Source organism: Sturnus vulgaris, unplaced genomic scaffold, assembly GCF_052056855.1.
Source record: "Sturnus vulgaris isolate bStuVul1 unplaced genomic scaffold, bStuVul1.hap1 Scaffold_198, whole genome shotgun sequence".
Taxonomy (NCBI): domain Eukaryota; kingdom Metazoa; phylum Chordata; class Aves; order Passeriformes; family Sturnidae; genus Sturnus; species Sturnus vulgaris.
The window spans coordinates 3883123-3909417 of NW_028276185.1; the positions used below are offsets into that span (position 1 = coordinate 3883123).

At 56.9% G+C, this 26295-nt stretch overlaps 1 protein-coding gene across 1 annotated transcript in view; it reads left to right on the plus strand.

Annotated features, from left to right (window-relative positions):
* The window catches only part of LOC148217907 (uncharacterized), a 98256-nt gene that overhangs the window by 66247 nt on the left and 5714 nt on the right, over positions 1-26295 (plus strand). The window contains 2 exon segments of the mRNA XM_088158325.1: positions 7342-7831; positions 12153-12161. Of these exon segments, the coding sequence (XP_088014451.1) occupies positions 7342-7831; positions 12153-12161 (499 nt within the window).

Genomic DNA, 26295 nt, shown 5'->3' on the forward strand with positions numbered 1-26295 from the left:
CAGATATTTCCCCACCTCATCTGGGTTCTGAATTTGTTCACGTGAAAATTCCCAGGCTGGGCGATCAGAAAATTTATTCAGGGTTCTGCCCATTCTCTCCCATTCCCCATCCCACTCAGAATTTTCCACGCCTGGGCCTACTCCTGGATCAGGGGTCCCATCAGCTCCTCTGGACATCTCAGCCCTCATTCTAGAGAGGCTGCAGACTGTGCAGAGGAAGCTTACCAGATGAAATACCAGGACAGTAGTATCCTTGACATTCAGGGGAAACTGAACATTCTCAACAAATGTCTAAACATATTCAAGGGAGAAGGAAAGGCCAAAAAGCCTCATCCCGTGCTCCTCCTCTAACAAACTGGATGCAATTACTAATGAACTCCCAAAACATGCTATTGGAAATGGGATGCAGGGTAGGACGAAGAAACCATAAACCATAAATACTTGGAACAAACTCCAGTAGCTTTATAAACTTTCTATAAATCATAATCACTAAGCCCAGCACAACAGCTATTCTAATTCGTGCTCCTCTACTGAAAAAGTTGCATGTTAATGACACTACTGGAGCCATCTCCAGATAAGAAAATAAGCCTAGGGACCAGAAAGGTATTAAAACCTCAAAAAAGCCTGGGGACCCGAGACACATAAAGGCCTCCACCCCTCCAACCAAAATGCAATCAGAACAGGTTTTCTTTTCCACTTTCTTGCAACGCATTGGGTGCCAAAAAAGTATTTGTGCTCATTTAGGGCAAATTTGGTAGGAAACCTCTGAATGGGGTCCCTCTATGAAACAGATTCAAGCCGTCCCTCCCCCAGCCGGCTCAGGAAAAAAATATTCCCTCGGAGAGAAGTGGAAAGAGAAAATACTGTTTATTCAACAGGCAATACACCTCCCAGCACAAAAATGAACAAAACCAAACAGCAAAACCCCTCGCTGTTCCCAAGAGATGACAGATTTAGAAGATTTCTTTCCCTGGGCTGCCCGGCTCACTCAGTCTGTTCTCAGTCCCTCCTGTGCTGGGAAATGCCACGGCCCAGGCCAGGCCTGGTGGGCCACAGGTGTGAGCTCCCGGTGCCCTTCTGGGTTTTCAGTCCAGAGCAGGTTCAAACAGTTCCAGGAAAAAGGAAAAAAACCCAAAACACACAGTCCAGGGAGATTCTCTGCCTCAGCTAGGCAGAAAAATTAACCAAAAGCAAAAAAAGAGAGCTCTCTCTGGCTGTCCACTGCAGACAACACAGTCTGTGAGCAGGAATGTGGGGGAGCCTGTGCAGTCTCTGATAACAAACTCTGCATTTCTTCTTTTCCACCCTTCACTCCTGGAACCAGTCTTAAAACTGCACAATTCAATATCCAACACCAGCAGAACAGACGATTTGTGGGTACAGGCATCATACAGTCACCCCAAGACAGGGGTCCCCACTATGACGTTCTGGGGGTCCCCCTTGTCCTGAATGCCCTGGATCCTGCATATATTTGGAGTTCCCCCCTCTGCAGGGTGTCCCCCTGCTCCAGGCTTCCTGGGAATCCCAGGGATCCCCCCTCTTTGATCTCCCCACTTTGGGATTCTGGGGTTCCCCCTTCTCTGGGCTGCTGAGGGTCCCATGGGTGCCCCTCTCTGGGTGGCACTAAGGGATGCCGAGAGTTCTGGGCTCCCAGGGGCGCCTCCTCCCCTGACTCCCTGCTCCGGCCTGCCAGGGCTCACAGGGGTCCCCCTCTCTGGGGTCCCCATTTTGGTGTCCTAGGGGCTCCCCGTCTCCAGGCTCATCCCTTCTCCGGGCTGCCCCTTCTCCAGGCTCCCCTCACTCCCGGCTCTCGGGGTCCCCCCTCTCCAGGCCCCCATTTCAGGCTCCGGCACTCCCGGGGCTCTCCCCTTTTCGCTTTCCCCCCCTCAAGGCTGCTCCCCTCGCCCTGCCAGTCCCGGGCGATCGCCACGGGGCTCCGGGGACCTCCATCCCCCACCCACCGCCGGGGCTCTGTCTGCAGCCGCCACCCAGACATCCCCAAAAAACCACCCGGGGACCCAAAAGGGGATTTCGGGACAGCTTTGGAGCCCTGCAAGATACAAACATCGCTCCGCCTGCCTCCTCCCGAAATACACAAACAGGAAGACCCAAAGATACTTCGGGTGAGCTCCAAATATCCCTCTCCTGTTCAAAAAAAACCCTGCCAGGACCGCCCAAGATATTGGGGGCGAGGTCCCTCTCCCCGGTCACCTACACAATACGGGGGGGCCGATACTGCGGGCGCGAAGGGGCTGCACATCCAGAGAGCGATGGACGCACGGGCTGCCGCCTCTCGCTGCTCCTCCTCCTCTTCTTGCTCCTCCTCTACCCCTCCTCTTCCTCCTGATCCTCCCTGTCCTGCTCCTTCTCCTCCATCTCTCGGCTGCCGGCGAGGAGCTCTCTCGGGTGAGCGGGGCGGGAACGGGACTGGTGGGAAAGGGGTGGGAGAGGGGGTATAAAGGGAGATGGGACAGGGGGAAGAGGGTTCCCAGGGAGGGTGTCCACGTTAAGCCCAGGACCCCCAATCCCCTCCGTGTCCTGCCAGCCCCTCCCGGCGCTGTGGGGTCCGGGCCGTGCCCCAGTGCCGGCTCAGGGGGTGCTCCAGGCTGACGTGCTCCACCTGGAGCTGGAGCTGACCCCGTGCCGGGGGGGTTTCCAGCAGCACCAGGAGCTGGTAGAAATCCAGTCCCCACTGGGGACCAGGTCGGTGGCCACCACGTGTCCCGAGAGCTCCTGCTGGCCCTGGAACCAGCTCAGCTGGATGTGGGCAGGGTAGAAATCCATCAGGGAGCAGAGCAGGCAGGCGGGGCCGGGCTGGGAGCTCGAGGGAAGCAGCGAGATGGACACACTGGGATGGGCAGTGCGGATCTGCCCCCCCATCCAAGCCGCAGATAATCGCTCCAGGGACCGAGTGCTAAGGGACAGGGAACCACCTTTCTTCCATCCCAACTCCACCTTTCCCTCCCCTCTCCCCCCCTTTCTCATCATTCCCCAAATCTACTGACCCCTCACGACTCAATGTGGGTTTCCCAGCCCCCTCCCCCAATCTTTGGGCGTCCCAGCTCCCTCTTTTCCCCCATTCTTTGGCCCATTCCCAATCATCATTCCAACATCAAACTCCCTAACCCGTGCTTGCTTTTGGGGGTTCCAGGCCTCTCCTGCTCAATCTCGGGTTCCCAACCCCCGCTTTCACTCCTTTTGGACAGCTCCTGGCAGCTTTTTCCTGGGAGGAATCCCTGATTTTCAGTATTTTTGGGGTGTAGTTTCAAAGAGGACAGCTCCAGGTCCCTCCTGCTACCTCTGGGGATCCAACCCCCTTTTCCCCAATTCAAGCACCTCTTGAAAGCCCATCAGGTGACTCACATATTCTCTCCCTCCTCTCTCTCCTCCCCCCTCCCGCTGCTTTTCTTTTTTATTCTCTTTTTAAAACAATATTCTATTAAATTATACAGGGCTTTTGGTTTTGCCAAATGCAGCCTAAAGGTGAACAGTGAACATTACAAATTCCATACCAAAATTTTGCCATCACTAACAGCCACTCATAAACATACACAAAAAATCCCCAAAGGAATAAAGATTTTTTCTGCTTATTCCCCTAACACTGAAATGTGGTTCTCACACCCTTGGCCCAATCTTAATGGAAAATATAAAAGTAGGATTATTAAGAAAAAACATTCTAATGGTGTAATCTTGTCACCAAAACTGCGGGAGGACCCAAAACTCTTCAACACCATTTCTACTGTTAGAGAATCAAGGCATTACTTGATTCTGGCCAGGATGTGCAACAGAAATAATTTCGGCCATACATAGGCCGGGTGTGCAGAGAAAATAATTCCATGATATGTGAGTTTTACTAGATTTTCCCTTAACTTTTTACAGTCCAAAACTTATAGAAATCCATTGGTTTTATGTTCATTGCTTCCAATTTATATAATTCTAAGTATTTAATTTCCTATCGCCCCGTATTTCTTCCCCTCTATATTAATTAGGTCCGCACTCCTGGATTTCCTTCTCAGCCTTTTGCAGACCAGGCATCTCCAACTATGCCAGGGGCAGTGTCTGGGGTGGGTGTTCCTTGATGTTTGCTGATGGCCTTAATGGTCGTTATCTTTGTGAGTATCTTTTGGGCTATTCCCAGTCTATTGAGATGTTAAACTCATCTCTGTTGAGTGGAGGAACATTCCTTAGAAATCTCTTTCAAATTCGTTTCCCCAATGCAAAGGCACATGAAGCCTGAGTAGAGAAATAGATTTTTAATAATTTTAGCTTGGTATATTTTCAGACCATGGAATCCCCGGCAGCCCAGTGTGTGAGTGTAACTGAGGGGCAGAGTGGAATTGTGCCGTTGTCTTCCCCAGCAGCTGTGGCAGTGCAGGCACAGAAAGCAGCGAAGCTCCAGCAGTGGCAGCAAGGATTGGCCCCAGTGTGTGGAGATGCCAAAGGAGGGTGCCCAGGCAGAGGATTTCAGCAGAGGATCTGTGGGCAGGCCCAGGGGCTTGGCCCGATGTGGAGCCCTGGCTGCTGCTGCGTTGCCTTCAGTGCAGGGTCAGTGGTGCCCTCCCATGCTGCTCCTGCAGCCGGGAATTCCAAATTCCTTTGGCATGGCCCTGTTTAACATCCACATCCCATTCCAATTTCTTTTCTGAGTCTGGTAGAGCCATGGCAGGGGTTCAATCACTTTGGTTTTTTTCATTTTCTCTAGTTCTGTTCTTTTTCTTATGTCCATACCATAATATTAAGGCTGTCTGGGTTTAAAAAGTCGTACAATATTCGGGCTGGAACAGAGAATCCTCAGTGCAGGTGTTGCAATTGCCTGCTAATCCTCAGAATTATCCCAGCTCCATTTTAGTGCTGGATAATGTTAGTTCTGAAATTGTATGGTACTTCTGTGGGTCAATACACTAGAAAATTTCAGTCAAAATATGTCCCAAATATTTAACCCTTTTCTCCAGCATTTGCACTTCTTTTCAAATAATCAAAGATGGTTTTTAGCCTGAACATTCAGCCATTTGACACAGGCTTCTTCTACCACTTCTTGTCCTCCTGATTGCAGAAAGTCATCCACATCCTGCATTAACCCAGTCCCTGGGGGTGGGGTAAATTCTTGTGATATTTTCTGCAAGGCTTGCCCCAATAAGGCCGGTGCTTCCGTGGTGCATCCCTGCAGAAGGACCGTCCATGTCTTTTCCATTTTCCCTGGAAAAACAGTGACCCCATGGGCACAGGAGCTGTAGGAATTCTGCCATGGCCTTTGCCTTCCCCTTGGCCTTTTCCTCATCCCTTCTTGCATTCCCCTGCTGTGCCTTTGTGACCAAGTGCTCCAGGGGCTTCTTCTGCCCCTCCTGCAGCCCCCTCAGTGCCTGGGGGTGCTCATCCTCTGACAGCTGCTGAGCTTTCTGCTAAATCATTCCTTTCTGCACTGACTCAAGGAAAATGCTTAAAAGCTAATCCGGATGTTTGCACGTCCAATGCCCATTTCCCAGCTGTTCCTTCGTGCTGCTCCTTGTGCTGTGGCTGCCGTGGCCAGCCCGTATCCCAGAGCCGGTGCCTGTCCTGCCGCAGTGTCCAAACGCGGCCCCCCCGGCGGGCAGGGCCGGCAGCTCCACGGGGCCGGGCAGCGGCCGGGGCGTCCCGCAGCCTCCTGGGGGCCGGGGGCCACTGCCGGGCCTGCAATTGCCGGGGGGTGCTGGGCTCAGGCAGCGCCCGGCGCTGAGCCCCGGCTGCCCCACAGCCCCGGCCCGGCCCCGCAGCTCCCCACAGGCCCCCAGCCCGTGCTCCCGGTGCCGCCCCTCTGCGCCCGCTCCTGCCGCTGCCCAGCACAGAGAAACCCCCTGCAATCCTGACCTCCTTGTGTGCCTGTCCTGGCAACCGGGGATACAATGGATCTGCATCAGCTGGCAACTTTTGACGAGAAGAGCCTGCTGAAAAACATCCCCATCCTCAGTATTTTCCTCTTCCTCCTCTTTTCCATCATTCTTTGTCTTCCCACATAGATTCCTGCTGCTGCTGCTTCTTGCCTGAACCATATTCCCTGCACTTCTCATCACACTAACAGCATCCATCCCCTGTTGTCTAAATCCCTTCTGGACTTCCCTTATTGCTCCCCTGTGTCTCCCTGTCCTTGATTACCTCTGGGAGAATGGGCAAACTTCCTCAACATGCTTCCAAGGGATCATTCAGGGATATTTTGGGATCATCATCCCTTTTTCCGGGATCCCTTCCTGACTTTCCCTTTCTATCTTCAATGGGTGCCCTGCCATGTTTAGTCCCCGAAGATCCCACTGTAGTCACTGCTGAGATTTTCATTGCTCTCTGGCTGCCGACTCTTCCCAGCCCCCCTGATCTGTCACTCGTCTGTCTCCTGGCCCCAGCGCCCCCCTGGATGGGAATTTGGGGAGGTGGGAGGGGGGGAGCGCCAAGGCCGGGCCCCCCCGCGCTGTGGTGGCGGCAGCGGCTGCAGTGGGGAGCGAGTGCGGGCGGGAGCGGCCGAGAGCCCAGCGCTGCCCCAGCCCGAGCTGCCCCAGCTCCATCGCTGCCCCTGCGCTGGGATGCTGTGGGTTTGGGGGGAAGAGGGAGCCGGCAGTGGGTGCTGGGCCTGGGGGCAGCAGGAGAAGGGAAGGAGAAGCAAGGTTGGAGAACAAAATGGTCAAACGATGCATATGGGAGGAGCAGGTGGGATTGTGCATGAGAAGGAGGAATAGTAGGAGGAAGAGAAATGTGAGGAAAAGCAGGGACACAGGAGAAGGAGGAGCAGAAAAGAGAAGCAACACAAGTTTCCATCCCTCCCTCTATCTACAGCCTCACCCCTGCAGCCCCAAGTTCATTGCCCCCCTCCAAATGCAGCAGGTGACCAGAGAGGGGGATCTATGATTTTCTGAAGGGTCAATCTTGGTGTTTGAAAGCTTTATTGGGGTAAAAGTTGGTGCTTTATTTCTTTTGCGGGGACTGAATCTTTGTATTTCAAGGGGATTTTGGCTGAATCTTGCTTTGTGGGGCGTTTTTGATGTGTATCTTGAGGTTTGGAGGATTTTGGGGCTGAATCTTGGTGTTTCAGAGGTTCTTACAGACACAATATGGCCAGTAATTTTCTGGGATGAACTTGGGCAAAGGGGAACCGCCAGCTCAAGGCACTCCCCTCTTGTTTTTTCCCCAAACCAGGATTTTTCATTCCCAAGGCGTTGGCAGATGGAGGAGGAGGAAAAGCCCCGGAGATCTCTCTTGAGGAGGGGCTGCAAACTGAGCCCAGGGAGCTGCGAGGAGGAAAGACCCTCCCTGAGCCGGGAAGGCGGCCGGAGATCCAGGCAGAGCTCAGAGCTGGTGGAGAAGCCTCCTGGAGGGGAGAAGCCCCACAAGTGCTTGGAATGTGGGAAGGGTTTCAAGTGGAGCTCCGAGCTAATCCGACACCAGATGATCCACACTGGGGAAAAGCCCTATGAGTGTGGGAAATGCAGGAAGAGCTTCAGGACTATTTCTTATCTGATGCATCACCAGGTGATCCACACTGGGGAACGGCCCTACACCTGCTTGGAATGTGGGAAGAGCTTTGGGTGGAGCTCTGACCTGAAATACCACCAGCGCATCCACACTGGGGAGAGGCCCTACGAGTGTCCCCAGTGTGGGAAGAGATTTCACACCAGCTCCGATCGCCTCAGACATGAGCGGATTCACACAGAGGAGAGGCCCTTCCGCTGCCCCGACTGTGGGAAGGGATTCAACCGCAACTCCACCCTCACTGTCCACCGGCGCATCCACACTGGGGAGAGGCCCCACGAGTGCCCTGAGTGTGGGAAGGGCTTTTCTGACAGATCAGCCTTTACCAGACACCAACGGAGTCACCACTAAGGGAAGCCTTGCGAGTGCCCCGAGGGTGGGAAGAGCTTCGTGCTCTGCTCCAGCTCCATCCCCCATGGGAGGATCGGTGTTGGATGATCCCCAGTGACCCCCGTTGGGCAGAGCCCTGGTGATCCGTGGTCCTGGTGATCCCTGATGGGCGGAAGGAAGGTGCTGGAGAGATTTCTCTCCCTTTTCCTTGTCCCGCTGTGATTTGGTTGGTAATAAATTCCCTCGCTGTGCCCAGGCTGGCTCTGTTGTTCCCGTGCCGGTGCTCGGGGCGAGATCTCTCCTGTTCCTTCTCTCAACTCCCGGGCCTCTCCTCAGCCAATCAGAGAATGCGGTGGAGAAGATTCAGCCAATGAGAGAGAACAGCTGTGATGACTCACCGGTTGCCGGGCAGACCCGCAGCACCCAGTGTTCCCCACCTGGACCCCGCCCTCCCCGCCCAGTCACGATCCCCCCGCGGGGTCCCCCCAAGTCCTTTCCTAGTACCCCCCACTAAATGAACTGGGTGTAACTGGGAAGCTTTACTGGGAACACTGGGAGCAGCTGGGCTTAGGCAGAGTTCCAGCAGGGCTGGGGGAGACACACTTCCCTCCCAAAATCAGTGTGTGGATGGAGCAGGGGGTCCTGGCCTTCCGTAAGTTCATGGGGAGGGGCTGCGGCCGCTGCCGGCTCAGGAACTCTGTGGGCAGAGAAAAGGGGGTGACACCCGGCTGGAGGTCCCCAGGAGGAGCACACACACCCTGGGGGCGGGGGAATATGAACCCGGGGTCCCCCCCTCACCTTCTTGCACAGGTAGAAGCCGAGCCCCAGCGCCAGGAAGACGAAGCCCAACACGGAGCCACCAATCTCCGTCAGCACATTGCTGTGAGCGGCGTCTGGCGACATCTCTGGGGGATCACAGGGGTCAGGCCCACCCAAAACCTCTCACGGATATTTCAAGCCTCTCCAAGAATCCTCCAAATCTCCCCCAGCCCACCTAGGGCTCCCTAAAACTTCTAATTCTTCTAATCTCTTCCTGGCTTCCTTGGGACCCACCAAAGCCCCTCCTGTCTCTTTCAAAATGCCATAACTCCCTCCCATTTGCCCCCCACTGCCCCAGGACCCCCACACCATCTCCCAATCCCTTCCCAGCCACACTAGAACTCACGAAGATCCTCCCAGTCTCTTTGCAGCACAACCAACCTCATTCCAACCCCTGCTTTCCAATCCCTGATCTTTTTCCAACTCCTCCAGGCTCACTCAAATCCTTCCCAGTTATACCCAGCACCCCAGACTCCCTCCCAGTGCTCACCAGGACCCCTAGAACCGCATCCCACCCTCCCCAGCATCCTTTAAACTCCTTCTCAGCCATTCTAGGCCCCCGATCCCTTCTCCTATTTTAATCCAGGCTATCTCAAACTCTCCCCCAGTTACTCCCAGCACACGCCAATCCCTCTCCCAGGTCCCCCACTGCCTCCCCCACCCCCCTCACACTGTGAGGTCCGGGCCGACACTCCAGGCTGACGTGCTCCACCTGGTAGCTGGAGCTGACCCCGTGCCGGGGGGGTTTCCAGAAGCACCAAGAGCTGGTAGAAATCCAGTCCCCACTGGGGACCAGATTGGTGGCCACCACATGCCCCGAGAGCTCCTGCTGGCCCTGGAACCATCTCAGCTGGATCTCGGCAAGGCAGAAATCCATCACGGAGCAGAGCAGGCAGCTGGGGCTGGGCTGGGAGCTCGAGGGCCACAGTGAGATGGGGACACTGGGGGGCGCTGGGAGAGAGCGGGGACACACTGGGATCAGCTGGGGTGGGGACTAGGAGAAATGGAAGAGGGCTGTTGTGGAAGTGAGAGGGACTGGGGATGAAAGTGGAGAAAGTGGGGGAACACTGGGAGAGAGTGGAGTGGATTGGGGAACGGGAGAAAGAGTGGAGGTTCGAGATTGGACTGAAAAGGACTTGGAACAGACTGGGAGGGATTGGGAATTCACTGGTAGAGAGGGTGGAGGTCTGGGAGTGGAATGCGAATGGAATGGCTGTGGACTGAGAGGAATTGGGAGGGACTCTGGTGACACTGGGAGGGACCGTGAGGACACTGGAAGAGACTGGGATGGACTGGGAGAGCCACCGGAGTCACTTGGGGTGAGGGGCAGGAGGCCCCGGGGATGGGCACAAGAAGGGCTGACGTGTCTCGGGTGATTCCCAGGGAGGTTTTGAGGGGCTCCAGGGTCATTCCCAGGGCAGGGCCCGAGGGGACACGCTCTGCCCCACGCTCACCTCTGCGCTCCACGAGGAACGGGCTGGACAACTCGTAGTTGTGCCGGCAGTGCCTGTCCACCGCAGCCCGTCTGTACTCCATCCATTGCGGGTCGCTGTTCCAGTGCCTGGCAGCCTTGTCCCCAAAGGAGGTGTCCCCACGTGCAGCCCCACATCGCTGCCCAAGTGCAGGAACTGCTCCCGGTTGGAGATGTTCCTCTCCACGAACCTCAGCCGGTCGGTGCCGTGAATGAAGTGACACTCGGACTAAACCATCTCCTGGAACAGCGCTGTGTGTGCAGGACACAGGTCCGGCGGTGTCCCCCCAGCAGACCCCCAGCAGCCCACAGTAGCCAAGAGCTCCGGGTCCCCGCCACACGCCCCATGGCCAGCGCCGGGCAGGGTCTGACACCTCCCCCCTGTTGGAACTCTGGAAACTGAGGGGTTTGGGCTTTCTGTGCTGACAGGCACTGACCCCCAGGAAAACACTGCTTTTTAGCATAGGCCATGAAGAAGCTTTCCAGAATTGTATGATAGAACTGGGATCACTGGTGTGTAGTTTGAATAGAAGTTTGTAATGTCCCATGGTGGAAAACTTAAAATTTGGGGTTTTAGAATATATTAATATATATAAAGCAAGATGGAGGTTTTAGGGTACAATTTTCTTTCTTTTTCACCTTCTTCACGGGTCTAGGTGGTACTTTTGCATTTGGATAGAAAATTCCACAGTGCAAGTCACAGGTGATTGGTTGTTGGGTTAAAAGTAAAAAGAATTTAGCTGTCTGTTCTTAATTGGACAAATTGGCCCTTAAAAGGCCTTGTAGAGAGAGAGAGAGATACGTGTCCATTTTTAGCCTGTTAGCTAGAAGTGCTGTAGAACTCACTGTAATATTGATAAGAATTAATAAATATCTGAGTCCAAACACGAAATTCCATCTCTCGAGCTTTTAATCCTGACTCTAGAAAAACATAAAAGAAGATTAAACGCGATACCCCCCTCCCCAAATTCTCCTGGCGGGGGGCGCTGGGGGCGGGGCGCGGGTGGAGTCCAGGTGAGGAGCTCTGGGCGCTCTGGGACTGCCTGAGGAGTCATCAGCGCCGCGCGCTCTGATTGGCTCAATTATTTTGGTGCCTTCTCTGATTGGCTGAGGAGAGGCCCGGGAGTTGAGAGGAGGACCGGGAGAGATCCTGCCCCAGGCTAGCGGTGGAAGAACATCCAATTAACAAGGCATGCAGATCATTTCCCAGTGGTCCCCACACTCCTGTAGGAACTAAATGCACCGAGGATCTCACGAGGGTCACCAACTCTCTGGCGGCCAAATCCAGCCCTGCGCTCCCTGCGGGTGCGGGCACTCTGGGAAGGGCTCAGCTGCGGGTCAGATGGCCGGAGAGTGGCTTGGTGGTCACCTCGTGTGTGAGGCAGTGATGGGCTGGGGAGATGCGTGGACACTGCAGATAATCACTTCCAAGCAAAAATCATTCCAGGAAGGAGTAACAGCTTCTGACAGAGACCAAGTGTTGCCACCAGGTGCTCCTGCCAACAGCCGCCTGCAGAAAGGAGCACACACACCAATGCACGGGGGCTTTGGCTGTCCTCTGGCAGAGAAGTCCCCAGGGGACACAGGTCTCTGTGGCAGGAGCAGGCACCAGCATTGGCAGGCCTTGGGGGCGGCAGGTCTCCTTTGGCAGGGACTCTGCCACACCTGCTGATTTCACTGCTCCCAGGACTCAGAGCAGCATTCGTGCCCTGGGCCATACGTCCCGTGTCTGTGTCACACTCTTGTGTGTGTGACGGCCACCCAGCACCGGGTCTTGTCCCAAAGAGGCCCTGGCAGCTGCTGTGGAAGGCCCCGATGCCCTTCCTGCTGCAGCTGCATCGGCAACCGTGGGGGCTCCTTCTGCTGCCCTGAGCAGGCAGAGCAGAGGAGCATCTGCTTGTTGTTTGAGCCATTCCTAAAATTCCGGTTGGGCTGTCCTCGAACCTTGGGGGAACGTCTTCCTTGCAAGCTGGGCCACTTTGGGGGGTGTGGGTGTCCCCAGGGCACGTGGAGGTGTGTCCTAGGGCTCTTTGTGACACAGTGCACCGTGGTCACCGTGCAATAGGAAAGGGACAGAGCGTACAAGGGTGACCCTTTGTGACACGTCGTGACATAGGTGCTGGCGGTGACACGGCCACACCACAGTGCTCGGTGCACTCGTCGGGACAGGACGGAGAGAGCGGTGCTGTGAGGAGCCCCCACACAGCCAGCTTGTTCCCTACTGACCCAGAGCTTTTCCAAAGCGTTTCCTCTGCAGGTGACCTCGAGGACAGACTGCAGGACACGGTGTCCTGTAGCCTTCCCAAGGCTTCTCTGTTGCAGCTGCCTACAAGGCACAACTGCAGCACTTGCCCATCTGGAGCTTTTCCGAGACATCTCTCCTGCAAGCAGTCCCAACTCCAAACAGTGACATGGAGCAGACACCACCCAGAGTGCCCAAGCTGGCCTGGGTGAAGGAGGAGGAGGAGGCTGCAGCTCCCTCAGCACAGCAGCCTGAAGAGCTGGAGCAGATCCAGCTGCTGCAGGAGGGTGAGTAGCAGAGCTTGGCCACAGAGCTGGTGCCTGCAGCCAGCTTAGCCCCATCCCATCCCATCCCATCCCATCCCATCCCATCCCATCCCATCCCATCCCATCCCATCCCATCCAACATGCCCATGGATAGGACAGAATTGGAGCTGGGGCTGAACGCCCCGGCAGCCACACCCCATCCCTGGAGCATCCCAGGGCTGTCCCTGCCTGGGAATGCAGGGCTGGCCTGTGTTCTCCGGCCTCTCCCACAGCCCCTCAGCCCTGGCTGCGCTCGCTCTTTGCCAGGTGCCGCCATGGACCTGACACAAGAGCAGGACCCTGCCCGTGGCCGCTTCCGCAGAACAGCGCAGGTACTGCAGCCATCCCCACCTGGGCTGGGCCTGCTGTCACTGCTCAGCCCAGCACCGTGCTTGGAGCACTCCATGGATTCTCCCTCTCTTCCTGCCCTTCTCCTGCAGATGATCTATGAATTCATCATGTGCATTTGGCGGGAAGAGACCACCGGTGTGGGCACTGGGCTCTTGGCAAACTTTCCCCTCTTCAATGCTGAGACCGGGGCTGCCATGCTGGATTTGCTTGTGGAGAAGGGGGTCTCCAATCCAAAGCAAGTAAGCAGCCTGTGGCCAGGAATTGTGTGGCGCCTCAAGCCAGCTCTGCTGGGTTCCTTCAGTCTTGGAGGCCCAGACCAATAGGGTGGGAAGGGCAGCACTTCTCAGGGGAAGCTGGGGAACCTGCTGCTGGGGCAGGTGTCCAAGTCTCCCCGGGCCTTCTGCAGGTGCCAGCCATGGTGAGGTACATCCACAAGTGGCTCACGGCCAACGAGTCTGCTGGGCACAGGCTGGACAAGGCCCTTCTGGAGCTGACCAGAGAATACCCCTGCGATGTGCTGATGACTCTCTTGCGCTGGGCCCCATCGGGTGACAGGTACGGCAGCCCCACCTGCCTTGAGGGTTTAGGGTTCCCCAGCCCGTTACCCTGTAGAGCCTGTCCCTGGTGACTGCCAGACAGGGGGACAGTTCCAGGAGCCTCAGGCTCCTCCCTTTGCCAGTGCTGCCATGTCAGCCCCTGAGCGTGCTGCCACGCTCCCTCCCTGCCCCTCAAGATGCCTGCACCCCCATGGGCTGGCTGGGTGCTGCCAGCGAGGGCCGGTGGGCAGAGGCAGGGCTGACGGCCAGCGCGGGCCCCTGCAGCAGCCCAGGCCACAGTGCTGTGGCCCAGACCCCCCTGACACAGAGCTCTGACCCCACAGAGCTGCTACGGCCATGTGGGGAGTGATCATGTCCTCCACTGGGACTGCGGAGCCGGCACTGCAGATACTCCTCAATGTGCTGAACGCCTGGCCAGTGGACAGTGTGTACACCTCCGATGGGGACAGCACAGGAGTCTTTGCCCTGGCTGTGAGTTCCTGCAACTGACCTTGGCTTGCCCCTAGGCCACCTCTCCAGCAGCTAGCTCTCTGTCCTCCCCCCAGCTGCATCTCTCTGCCTCAGGCACTGCGCTGAAACCTGCCTTAGGGGCAAGGTTCAGGGGCACCAGGCTGGGTGCCCCCGAGGTGTCTCCCCGGCCTCTCCCTGGCATGCTCGGGCCCTGCCACACGGATTTCTTGGCACTGAGTGTTGTCTCTGGGTGGTTCATTTTTGGCAGGCAACTGTGACACTGTGGAGGGTCTTCAACCTGACCTGGTGCCCACCTATAGTGTTGGAGTATTTTCCCCGTCTCTTTCTGTGTCTGCTCTTCCAAGTTTACATCAGCGCACTGGATACGCCAGAGGAGGTTGATACCTTCTGGAAGGGGTGCCAGGAGCAACTGGGCCTTGCCACCAACCCCCAGAGGTGCTCCATCCCAGTCCTCCCAGTCTCCCCATCCCTTCCAAGGCAGGAGCCAGGGCTGCCAGCATCACCTGGGCTTTGCTCTGCACACAGGTTTGCAGTGCAGACCCTGAAGGTCCTGCTCTGCCGAGTGCACTGTGAGCGTGTTGTGGTAGCCATGGAAGGCAAGGCTGGCTGGGACACGCTGCTCTGTACTGACACCCACCACTATGCAGTGGGACTCCTGGCCAGGTGAGACCCCCTTCTCCCTGCTGCCCCCGGCACTTGTGCCCAGGGTGCCCCACACAGTTCCCATGGGCATGGGTGAGAGGGCTTTGTCACAAAGAGACGGACGAGCAGACTGGAAAAGGCTGGCACAGGAGGGTGCCCGGGAACAGCCGCCTCCCAAAGCGCCCACGGGGTGCTTGGGAAAAGACCAGAGCTCTGTGGGTCACTCCTGGGAGAGCTTTGCCCTCCCGGCTCAGGGGCAATAATGCCTTTTCCCCCCCACCAGGGAGATGCGCTGTGTCTCCATGATCTGGTGTTGCAGCTTCATCTCCTGCCATTTGGAGCTCCTCAGCCAAGACATTTCAGACTGGCAGCTGCCCGCCATGGCGTTCCTTGTGGAGGTGAGTCCCATGGGCAGCACAGCTGAGCTGCCTCCCACCTCTCTGCCCTCTCACAGCCGCATCTGCCTGGGACGGTGCCCGTGCCCTGTGCTGCTGCCTTGGCTCAGCCCTGTGCAGTTCTGAGCTCCTGCCAGCTGGGCACCCCGGTCACTGCTTTGTGCCTTTCAGGTCCTGGACCTCCTGGACATCAAAGAATGGGGTGACAGCCTCCTGGAGATCATGGCAAGGCGCCTGCAGAGCACGTCCAGGGACATGCGTCGCCTGGTGCTCAGAGGCCTCGTGCAGCTCAGCAAGGACCCCTCGATGGTGAGAAGACAGCAGCGGCTGAAGCTGTGCTGGCAGCGTGGGGCTGGGGAAAGCAGCCCCTTGGGCTTGGCTGGGCTTTGGGAGCTGTGGCAGCTGCTCCCAGCTCTCCTGCGTTGCTGTTCAGCTGCCCGAGTGCTTCAGGACAGGCCTTCGGCCCCTGGGCTCCACGGCAGCAGCAGCAGCAGCGTGGGCTTGCCCTGCCTTGTCTTCCATGCAGAACATTAGAATGTACAGCCTGACAGAAAGCCTTGTGGACCTGTTGTGGGATGCAGATGAAGACATCGTTGAGATGACCGTCGCGGTGCTCAGCTTTCTGCTCTCGCACAGACACCTCGCAATACCCAGCCCCATCGCCCTGCGGCTGGCTGGCGCGCTCTGGCCACTGCTGGACAACGTAAGGCTCTGTGCCCCCAGCCACGGCCACTGGGTGCTGCCCCCAAGTGTGGGGCCCCGTGGATTTTTGGGCCTGTGCACAGAGGGGTCTGGAGCAGCTGATGTGGAGGGCTTTTGCTTCCTTTCCAACAGGACAACCGCCATGTGCAGCTGCTCTCCATTCGCCTCTTCCAAGAGGTGATGAGGTTGGTAGCGGCCAAGGGTAAAAAGCCCCTCAAGATGCTTGTGAGCAAGAGCCTGCTGCCACTCTTCTTCAACTGCCACGATGAGAACATGCGTGTGGCAGAGGTGAGGACTCCTGGGCGCTGCTGTCCTCCTGGCAGGGGGCTCAGCTGTCTCCCTGCACCCGGGCACCTCATGGGCTCCAGCCTCCTCCTGGCCTTGGCACAGGGAGGCAGCTCCTGTGCCCTGGGCTGCGGTGCCATCTCTGGGTCTCTGCTGCTCTGCAGGCCTCTTGTGAAACGCTGCTTTCTGCACTAAGCTTCCTGAAGAGGAGAGATCTTGAGCAGCTGCTGATGGCGGATCAGATGTGGAGGTTTGGCGAGTGCTTGGTAAGAACGCTGCTCCTTCCCTGGGCTGCCCACGCGGGCTCTTCTCCAGGCTCCTCTGGCCCCAGGGCCGGAGCTGATGGAGCCCCGAGCTCCATCAAGCCCGCGCCTTGCCGGGCCCTCTGCCCCGCTCAGGGCTGTGCGGGCAGGGCAGGCCGGGGCCAAGGGACAGAGCCCGCGCCAACCCTTCCCTCCGTGCCCTGCCGCTCTCTCCAGCTGGCACAGGACAGGAGCCGAGCGGCCGAGCTGCTGCGCCAGGCGCTGCCGTACCTGCGGAGCCCACAGGAGCCCCTGCGAGAGGCGGCCCTCAGGTTTCTTGGTGAGCCACAAGCCCGGCTCCCTCCCCGCCCCGCCGCAGCTCGGCCCCAGCCCCGCCTGCTGCCCCGGCAGCGCCATCCGGGCCGGGGCTCTGGAGCCCCGCCTGCCCTCGGCGCCGCTGCCGCCCTCTCGCAGCCGTGTCCTTGGGCGTCAGGATGCGGCGAGGGCCGGGCCTGAGCCCTGCAAGGGAAGGCGCTGCTGTGGCCGCAGGGCTGGCAGCGCCGCTGCGGGGCAGCTGTGCGGCTGGGGCCGTGACAGGCTCTGTGTTGGCAGGGATGGCCGGGCGGTTCCTGAGAGAGCAGCAGCGAGAGTTGCAGCTCATGTGCAGGGGTGAGTGAGGCCAGCGGGCTGTCAGCGGGGGCTGGCGCTGGCAGCTGCGTTCCCTGCCCCGGCTGGGAGGGCTCTGCTCCCTGCGCGCACGAGGGGCGGCGTGGGCAGAGCACAGAGACCTTCCAGGGGCCTGCGGGAGGGACATTCGTGGCCAGCGCCTTCCAGCTGATCCTCGCTGTCTCCTGCTTCCTCCAGGCCATGGCAAGAGCTGCCGTGTGGGAGGGATGGGGCAGGAGGGTCTCCCCAGGTCCCTGCAGATGCAGGCTCTGACTGTGGCTCTGTTCCTCTCTCTTCCAGCCCTTCAGGACATGACAGATGACACCAGCCCTGCCATCTCATGCCTGGCTCTTCAGACTCTGTACATCAACACAGTTGTACAGAGCATTCCCTCCTCCCGACTCCAGCAGATGCGAGATGGATTCCGCCGCCTCTGGAAGTCACGGCCTTCCCTGTGTCGCAGGGGCTGGTTGTCCTGTGTGAGCACTGTGGAGAACTGATCTGGGAGGCTGCGTCTGCTGGGGCCACCTGAGCCTGCAGGGAACACCTCTGCTCTGCAAGCACTTTGTTTCACCCCACTGTAGGATTAGTAAATTCCCGTTGTCATACACAGAGGTCCAGGAGCTTTCTTTTGGTGCCCAGAGTCTTCAGGCCAATGGGGAAGAGGGCAAAAAGGGTGCTTGTGCTCGCCAAGTTGGCCAAGCGTGCGGTGTGGAAGGGAAAGTGGCCAAAAGGCCCTTGGCCTTTGGTGGTTCTGTGGAAGCCTTAAGGCTTCTGACAGAGCGGGCGGGCAGAGGCCGGAGCTGCGGCGGGGATCCCTGAGAGACCGGTCCCTGGAGATGGCCAGCACCCCTCTGCCAGCCTGGAAGCGCCATCTGTGTCCTGCCCGTGTGTTGCTGGCTGGATTGCTGAGGGCTCTGAGGTGCCTCTTGATGCGGCTCCTCTGGAGCTCCTTCAGCAGCCAGGCAGGCCTGGGGGAGGCGTGGAGGGCACGGGACAGTGGGAGGCCATGAAGGGCTGCGGTGCTGCCAAGGCCTGCCCGGAGAAGGCAGTGGGAAGGCGTGAGGGGGATGCGTGTGGCGCTGGGTGGCGGGAGGCTGTGATGGGCCAGGAGGACTTGTGTGGATGGGTTGGTGGGAAGCCCTGAGGAACTGGGTGGCAGAGGCCATAAGCAGCCCCCAGACAGCCACCTTCTTCCTGCCAGCCGGCTGCTCTGGCGCTTCCCCGACGCGTCTCTGGTGCCCGTGGCAGAAGCCCTCGAGGCCTGGCCTCAGCAGGACGGTGGGGACAGCCCCGAGGTGCCCAAGCTGCTTTGGCCAGGGACAAGGAGGGACAAGGAGGCCCTGCTGGAGCACGGCCACTGGCTGCTGCAGGCGAGGAGCAGTGGGAAGTGGCAGCGCTGGTGATCAGCCCGGGTCCCCAGAGCTGTCCAGGCCACTGTGCTGTGTGGCCAAGACTCCCCTGACACTGAGCTCGGGACCCACAGAGCTGCTGCCACCATGGCAAGAACGATGTCTCCTGGAGCTGGCCTGTGGAGCTGCTGCTGTCAACGTGGCTCTGGACACCAGAGAAAAATGACCAGAGTGTGCACAGGAACAGCAGCACCCAGAAGGCTTGTACCTCCTCAGGAAGACATGCACACCAGACAGGATGCCAAAAGAGAGAGAGGCTGGAGAACACAGCCCAGCCCTGCATTCCCAGGCAGGGACTGCCCTGGGATGCTCCAGGGATGGGGTGTGGCTGCCTGGGGGTTCAGGCCCAGCCCCTCTTCTGTCCTATCCATGGGCATGTTGGATGGGATGGGATGGGATGGGATGGGATGGGATGGGATGGGATGGGATGGGATGGGATGGGATGGGATGGGGCTAAGCTGGCTGCAGGCACCAGCCCTGTGGCCCAGCTCTGCTACTCACCCTCCTGCAGCAGCTGGATCTGCTCCAGCTCTTCAGGCTGCTGTGCTGAGGGAGCTGCAGCCTCCTCCTCCTCCTTCACCCAGGCCAGCTTGGGCACTCTGGGTGGTGTCTGCTCCATGTCACTGTTTGGAGTTGGGACTGCTTGCAGGAGAGATGTCTCGGAAAAGCTCCAGATGAGCAAGTGCTGCAGTTGTGCCTTGTAGGCAACAGAGAAGCCTTGGGAAGGCTACAGGACACCGTGTCCTGCAGTCTGTCCTCGAGGTCACCTGCAGAGGAAACGCTTTGGAAAAGCTCCGGGTCAGTAGGGAACAAGCTGGACTGATGTGGGAGGACCTATGAATTGGGGGGGATGGGTGCAGGGTTCCCAACTTTGGAAGGAAACTGGGGGGGTCACTGCTGAACTGGCGGGACATCATGTGTTGGATAACTCTAAATTTTGGTGTTTGTAGTTGAGAGAACCCCACCTTTGGGGAGTAGACACTCCTGAATTGGGAAACTGTGGGAGATAAGACCGCAATTTTTGGGGATCAATGTGGGGAAGGCAGTGGGGGGAACCCCAATTTTAAGTGAATGACTGTGGGGGAGCCCCCATTTTACCCTGCCCCATACTGGGGCGTCACTCTGGGGTTCTCCCTGACCCCCCTCTTCCCCAGATGATTTTGGGGGTGCGCCGGGCCGGGGGCTTCACCCGCCGGTTGGGGGTCGAGTGCTCGAGTGCGGACGAGGCGCTGGCGGCTGCTGGGGCTGGGGCTGACATCGTCCTGCTGGACAACCTGAGCCCCCAGGTGAGCCCCAAAACCGGAGGGGGGCCAATAGTGGTGGGACCCCAAGTGTGGGCTGGACCCCAAAAATGGGGGGGTTAAATTCTAAAAATGGGGATAAACCCCAAAAATGGGACACAGGGGACATCCCGGGGTGAGGCTACACCAGTAAAATGGGAATCTGCTGTAAATGTGGGCCACCCCAAAGATACGAGGGATAATCCCAATTTCGGGGGAGTCAGAGGATTGGATAATCCCAGTTTGTGAGGTTTTGGGTGAAGGGACCCTTAACTTGGGGAGTTTAGGTGGGGGGACTGTAATTTGGGGGTCAGGGGTGGGCAAATGCCTGGATTGGAGGTGTTGAATAGGAGGCCACAATTTTGGGTGGTTCTGGGTGGGGGGACAGCTATTTGGATTGGAGAGCCCAAATTTGGGGTTGTTCTGGAGGTCAGTGGTGGGTGGTACCCCCAGTTGGGCAGATGTTGGGTGGGAATCTATTTTTATTGAGTTTTTATTGGGTTTAATCAGGATAACCCTTGATTTGGAGGGGTTGGAGGTGGACACCCCAATTTTGGAGCTCAGTGGGTAGAACAATCCCTGAATTGGGGGTTTCCTGTGGGGGAGGTCCCACATTGGGCAGATTTGGGCCAATTTGGGGGGGGATTCTGCACTATGTAGCATCCAGTATACATCCATATGTCCAGTGTACCCCCAAATTTTGGGGAGGGGGTGCTCCCTGCTAACAGGGTGTCCCCCCAGGAGCTGCACTCGGCTGCGGCGCAGGTCAAGGCTGCACATCCCGGAGTGACGGTGGAGGCCAGCGGGGGCATCGTTTTGGAGACCCTCCCCCAGTTTTTGGGGCCCCACAACGACGTGGTGTCCATGGGGTGTCTGACCCACAGTGCCCCCGCCCTGGACTTTGCGCTGCGGGTGCTGGAACCCTAAAATCCATCCCCCTGACCCTGAAAACCCAGCCTAGGGCCCCAAAAATCCATCCTAGGAACCTAAAAACCTACTCTGGAACCCCAAAACTCAACCTGAGATGCCCAAATCCATCCTGGGGAGGCTGAAACTCCAAAATCCACCCTGGGAATCCTCAAACCCCAAAGGCCTTCCACTAAGGGGTCTGTGAAATCTGGCGCTGGGACCCACAAAATCTATCTTGGAACTGCCTAAATCATCTCTGGGACCCCAAAGTTCCACCCTGAGACCCTCCAGAACCCACCCTGGGACCCCCAAATCCCCCCTGAGACCCCACAAAGCCCACCCTGAGGATCCCAAATCTCCATCCTGGGCTACTCCCACTCACCTCCCCCCTCTAAGGTAGACCCAAAATTCCACCCTGAGGTCTCCCCATCCCCCTTTAATCTTTGTACCCCCAAATAAACCCCTACCTCACCTCCCCCACTTGTCTCCCCAGTTTTTTCAGGGGTCCAAACTGCAGGCGGGGGGAGGGTCCAGACCCAGTTTGAGGATTCCAGACCCCAGTTTGAGAGGCCCAGGTCCCAGGGTGGAGAGCTGAGACCTCAGTGTGAGGATCCCAGATCACGCTGGAGGGCTGCAGATCCCAGTTTGGGGGAACCAGATCTCAGTTTAAGACTCCCAGACCCAGTTTAAAGAACCCAGATTACAGTTTGAGGGCCCCTGACCCCAGTTTAGGAGTCCAGGACCTGAACCCCCCATCTGAGGGACCCAAACCCGAGTTTCGGGGTATCAGATCTCAGTGTGAGGGTCCAAGACTCACCAGCAGCACACCTGGCAGCACCGTAACACTGGGAATTAGGATCAGAGGAGAAGTCCTGCTGTAAATCACAAAATCAGGGTCTAATTCCTGGCCTGATCCCACCCACCCCATCACACCTGTGTGCCCACCTGCCTGCAGGTACCTTTGGGATGTCTTAAAAGAAATTTGAAAAGCAATTACTTAAAACTTAAAAACCTAACTTTATTTACAAAGCTATAGTTGGCTTGCCAGCCATAATCCTTAGGACAAAGTGATCTCCAGGCTCAAGGACGCCTGTGTGACCCTTCAGACTTAAAGTGCTGCCCCAGTCTGGGGCTGGGGTTGGATCCAGCCACACCCAGAGCCTTCTCTGAGAAGAACCCTGGGAAGTCAAGGAGTCCTTTCTGCACCTTGTGAATCAGCAGGAGGGTGTCCCTGATCAGTCGAGCCTGAATGTCCCACTCTGGGCACAACAGGCCCCCAGCTCAGCAGTGCCAGCACCACAGAGCTCGCAGGGACTGTCCCGGTGTCCGCTGCTCCTTCGGCTCCTCAGGATCGAGCTGCTCTGAGCTGCCGGACAACGCGTGAGTTCACACCCATCTTTCTGCAAGGCCTGAAGTTCTGTGACCAAAACAGAGCCGAGATGAGTTCCCGTGTTTGTAGAGACCCCCCACTCTCCCAGCCCTCACCCCCCACTCCCCACTGAAATCCAGAGCAGGCAGCTCCTCGCTCTGGTCCTGGGGATGTCACACGATGGTCCCTGGGCACAGAGCTCTGTCAGCCCCTGCTGTTCCCCAGCATGATCCCAAACAACCAGGGACCACCAGCAGCCTGGATGTGGCACTGGGCAGGGGCTGGGGGGGACAGGGGCTGCCCAAAGAGGGACCCCGGGCTGGGGCTCATGAACCTGATGGTCCAGTCTTGCACACATTGCTGAGGGTCCCTCAGGTACTGCAGGCTCTGATGAAGGTGCTGCTCAGCCCTGCTGCTGTCCTTTTCCATCTGGAGGGACCATAAAGATGTGGCATTGTCACACATCTTCCAGGTGGCTGGAGCAGCCCCTCCTGGCAGCAGCCCCATTACCAAGAGCCCTCCTCCCTCCCACTGGGTGCAGGAAGGGGAGATGGGACTGGAGGAGAGCCCCTGGGGCTCTGTTCTTGAGCCAGGAACAAGGATGCAGCTCCAGGCTGTGGGGTCTCTTCCCCAGGCCCAGCTGCAGAGCCCACGGCCCAGCACAGTCCCTGGGGCACATCCTCACCAAGCAGTCAGCCATCCTCCAGCTCTGCCCTGTCTTCACCACGTGCTTCAGCTCCTTCCACTTGAGGAGCTCTGCGATAGCAAGGACGGCATTCCTGGAGGCCTGTGGAACAGCAGGAACTGGGAGATGGCTCCAGGGCCTGGGAAAGTTGACCTGGGGTGACTCTGCCTTTAGGGAGCTGCCAAAACATCCGGGAATGGCCCCCAGGTACAGGGATTGAGGCCCAAATGCCTGCTCTCCAACACCTTTGGGGACACACCTGTCCACACCTCGGTGTCCTGGCCTGGTGCTGAGCCCTGCTGGAGTGGGCAGGGCAGGTGCTGGCAATGCCAACTTGGCTCTGCAGGGACCCTTCCCTGGGCTGTGCTTGGGGAATGCTGCCCAAAGCCTGGAGCCCCAGGGGGGGTCAGCCACCCCTCTCCGTGTCAGTGCTCAGCCTTGGCAGCAGTGCCTGGCCCACCCTGGGGGCCTCGTCATTCATGGGGAGGATGAGCAGGGCCAGGACACTGCACGCAGTTCTTCATCCACTTCTTCCCCTTCCCCAGCCCTGCCCTCAGCAGCCTCTGAAGGAGCACATGCAGCGCTCCCACACCCAGCTTTCCTCCTGGAAGGAACGAGGAAAGGTGAGCTTCAGGAGCAGCAGCTCCCTGCCCATAGTGATGTGAAAAACGAGGTTCACTTTCCTGGTAAATTTTAAAAGGTTTAATAAAAAGTAAACAGATAAGAGACTAAGACAGTAAAGCAAAGGGTTAATGTGTCTGGGTGCTGGGCATTCAGCCAAGGGCACACACTCAGAAAACACTTCCTTAAATGCATCAACGTGTTGCACATTTATAGACCTTCATTATTCAAAATCATCAACCCCAACCTGCAAATCAACTTTTTTTGTAGCCATCCTGTCCTACTCCCCATCAATAAATTCCTTCCCTGGAGTTCTGGTTATCTTCATCCAGATAGGATAATCTAATGTCTTGGTTTAATTTGAATTTTTGAATTTTCTGGCCAACGCACCAAATAATGTTATAGTCTTGAGTTGCCAATTTAAATATACTCATTTTCTGTTGTGAGACAGAACCAGGAGCAAAAGAACAAGTCAGGCCTAAAACTTAAAAGGGTATAAAAATCTTTATTAACTACATAAATAAAAAGAAAGAAAATCAAATTCAGAATAAGATCTTCAGACCACTCTTTCCTCCTGTTTGGTGTTGAATTGTTCCCGTTTCTCTCTGAGGAATTTTTCCCATTGTTATGTTAAGTATTTGTGGCTACACCTTAGTAGCAATAGTTTTCTCTTGCAGGGGGGTGGGGGGATGGGGGGAGACCGGAAAAAGAAAAGGTGGGAGAGGGGTCTGGGGGGGGACTCTGCTCTCTCACTTCGCCCGTGGAGTGAGAGGAGGATGCCCCGTGCTCCGCTCTGGCATCTCCCCTGCCATCCCAGCGCTGAGATCCACGCTCCCTGCCTTTGGACATCGCTCTGCTGCTCTCCCATCTCACCCTGCTACCTCCGGACACTCTGCTGAGCACCACGACCGACACCGTGAGGGGGGAGTCACTCCCCCATCCCTCTCACCCCTGGGCTGCTGCCGCCATCACTCCAGCCCCTCTTCAACTGCGCGGGACCTGCCCTGCCCCCAGCACCGGTAACTGAGCACAGGGAGAGAGGGCTTTGGCCAAAGGGACTGGAACTGAGCTATACTGTTCTGTTCTGTTGTCAGTTTTTATAGCTGTTGTTGTTTCAGCTATTTTGCCTTGTTAGATCTCAGTAAAGAACTGCTATTCCTATCCCCATATCTTCTGCCTGACAGGCTCTGATTTGAAACTAAAATAATTAGAAGGGAGGGGTTGCACTCTGCATCTCAGGAAAGGGGTTCTTCCCTTTCCTTAGAAAATACCTGTCTTTCAAACCAAGACAAGGTGACACTGGCCTGATGCCAGGCACCCACCAGAACCACTCTGACCCTACCCCTCGAGCTGCAAGGGAAGAGAAAGTTTAACCAGTAGCTCCAGGAGCAGATTAAGACAGGACGAGCAAACACACCAAACAGCAAAACGGATGTCACAGACATAGCCTGGGCCCAGCAAGGGAATTTATTACCAACCAAATCGTAGCAATAGAAGGAAAAGAGACAGAAATCTCTCAAACCCCTTCCCCATCACCCAACGGGGATAACCAGGAACACAGATCACCAGGGCTCTGCCCAACGGGGGTCACTGGGGATCATCCAACACTGATCCTCCCATGGGGGATGAAGCTGGAACAGATCACAAAGCTCTTCCCACACTTGGGCACTCACTGGGCTTCCCTCAGTGGTGACTCCGTTGGTGTTTGGTCAAGTGAGAGCTCTGTGAGAAGCTCTTCCCACACTTGGGACACTCGTAGGGCCTCTCCCCAGTGTGGATGCGCCGGTGCCTGATGAGGGTGAAGTTGCGGTTGAATCCCTTCCCGCAGTCGGGGCAGCGGAAGGGCCTCTCCTCTGTGTGAATCCGCTCATGTAGGAGGAGATTGGAGCTGGTGTGAAACCTCTTCCCACACTTGGGACACTCGTAGGGCCTCTCCCCAGTGTGGATGCGCTGGTGTTTTCTCAGGTCAGAGCTCCATCCAAAGCTCTTCCCACATTCCAAGCAGGTGTAGGGCCGGTCCCCTGTGTGGATCACCTGGTGCTGGATCAGGTTGGAGCTGTTCCTGAAGCCCTTCCCACATTCCCCACACTCGTAGGGCTTCTCCCCAGTGTGGATCCTCTGGTGTAGGATCAGCTGGGACCTGTAGTTGAAACCCTTCCCACATTCCAAGCACTTGTGGGGCTTCTCCCCTCCAGGAGGCTTCTCCACCAGCTCTGAGCTCTGCCTGGATCTCCGGCCGCCTTCCCGGCTCAGGGAGGGTCTTTCCTCCTCGCAGCTCCCTGGGCTGGGTTTGCAGCCCCTCCTCGTGAGAGATCTCCAGGGCTTTTCTGCCTCCTCCATCCTCACACACCTGGGGAATGAAAATTCCTGGTTTAGGGGGAAATAACAAGAAGAGAGCTCCATAAACTGGGTGTTCCTCCTTGCCCAAGTTCATCTCTGGAAGTCATTGAGCATCATGTGTCTGTAATAACCTCCCAGACACCAAGATTCCCACCCAAAATCCTCCAAACTTTAACACACGGATCAAAAACACCCCAAATATCAAGATTCAGCCAAAATCGCCTCCAAAATTGTGCTGGTTTGAAAGCAAAACCAGTGAGAGACTCCAAGTCAGAAATACAATTCTATAGGAAAAAAGATAAGAGAAAAATAATACATGAAATAGTAGAAAAGAAAACAACTGACAGAATCAGAATACAACCTGACACCCTGCTAGTTTTGATGGTGGTAGCAGTCCTGATGAAGTGGTCTTGTTGTAGTAGTGATCCTGTAGAAAGGTCTGGTAGCTCTTGTCCTCTGGAAACCAGTGGGTAAGGGCTGCCTTGGTGTTCTCAATCTCAGATTTTATCTAGGTAGGAAAGCTTGGCTCCTCCCCCTGGCTGGAGCATCTCCCAATGGGATGATGGAATTTTATCAGTCATGCAGTGGCACTCAATGGCCCATTAACAGAAGATATCTTCCTGGAGGAAGGATGGGTTGTGGAAAAGATAAAGAACACTGCCCCACCTGGTTTTAACAGATGGCCCATTAGCAGAGGATATCTCCCACAG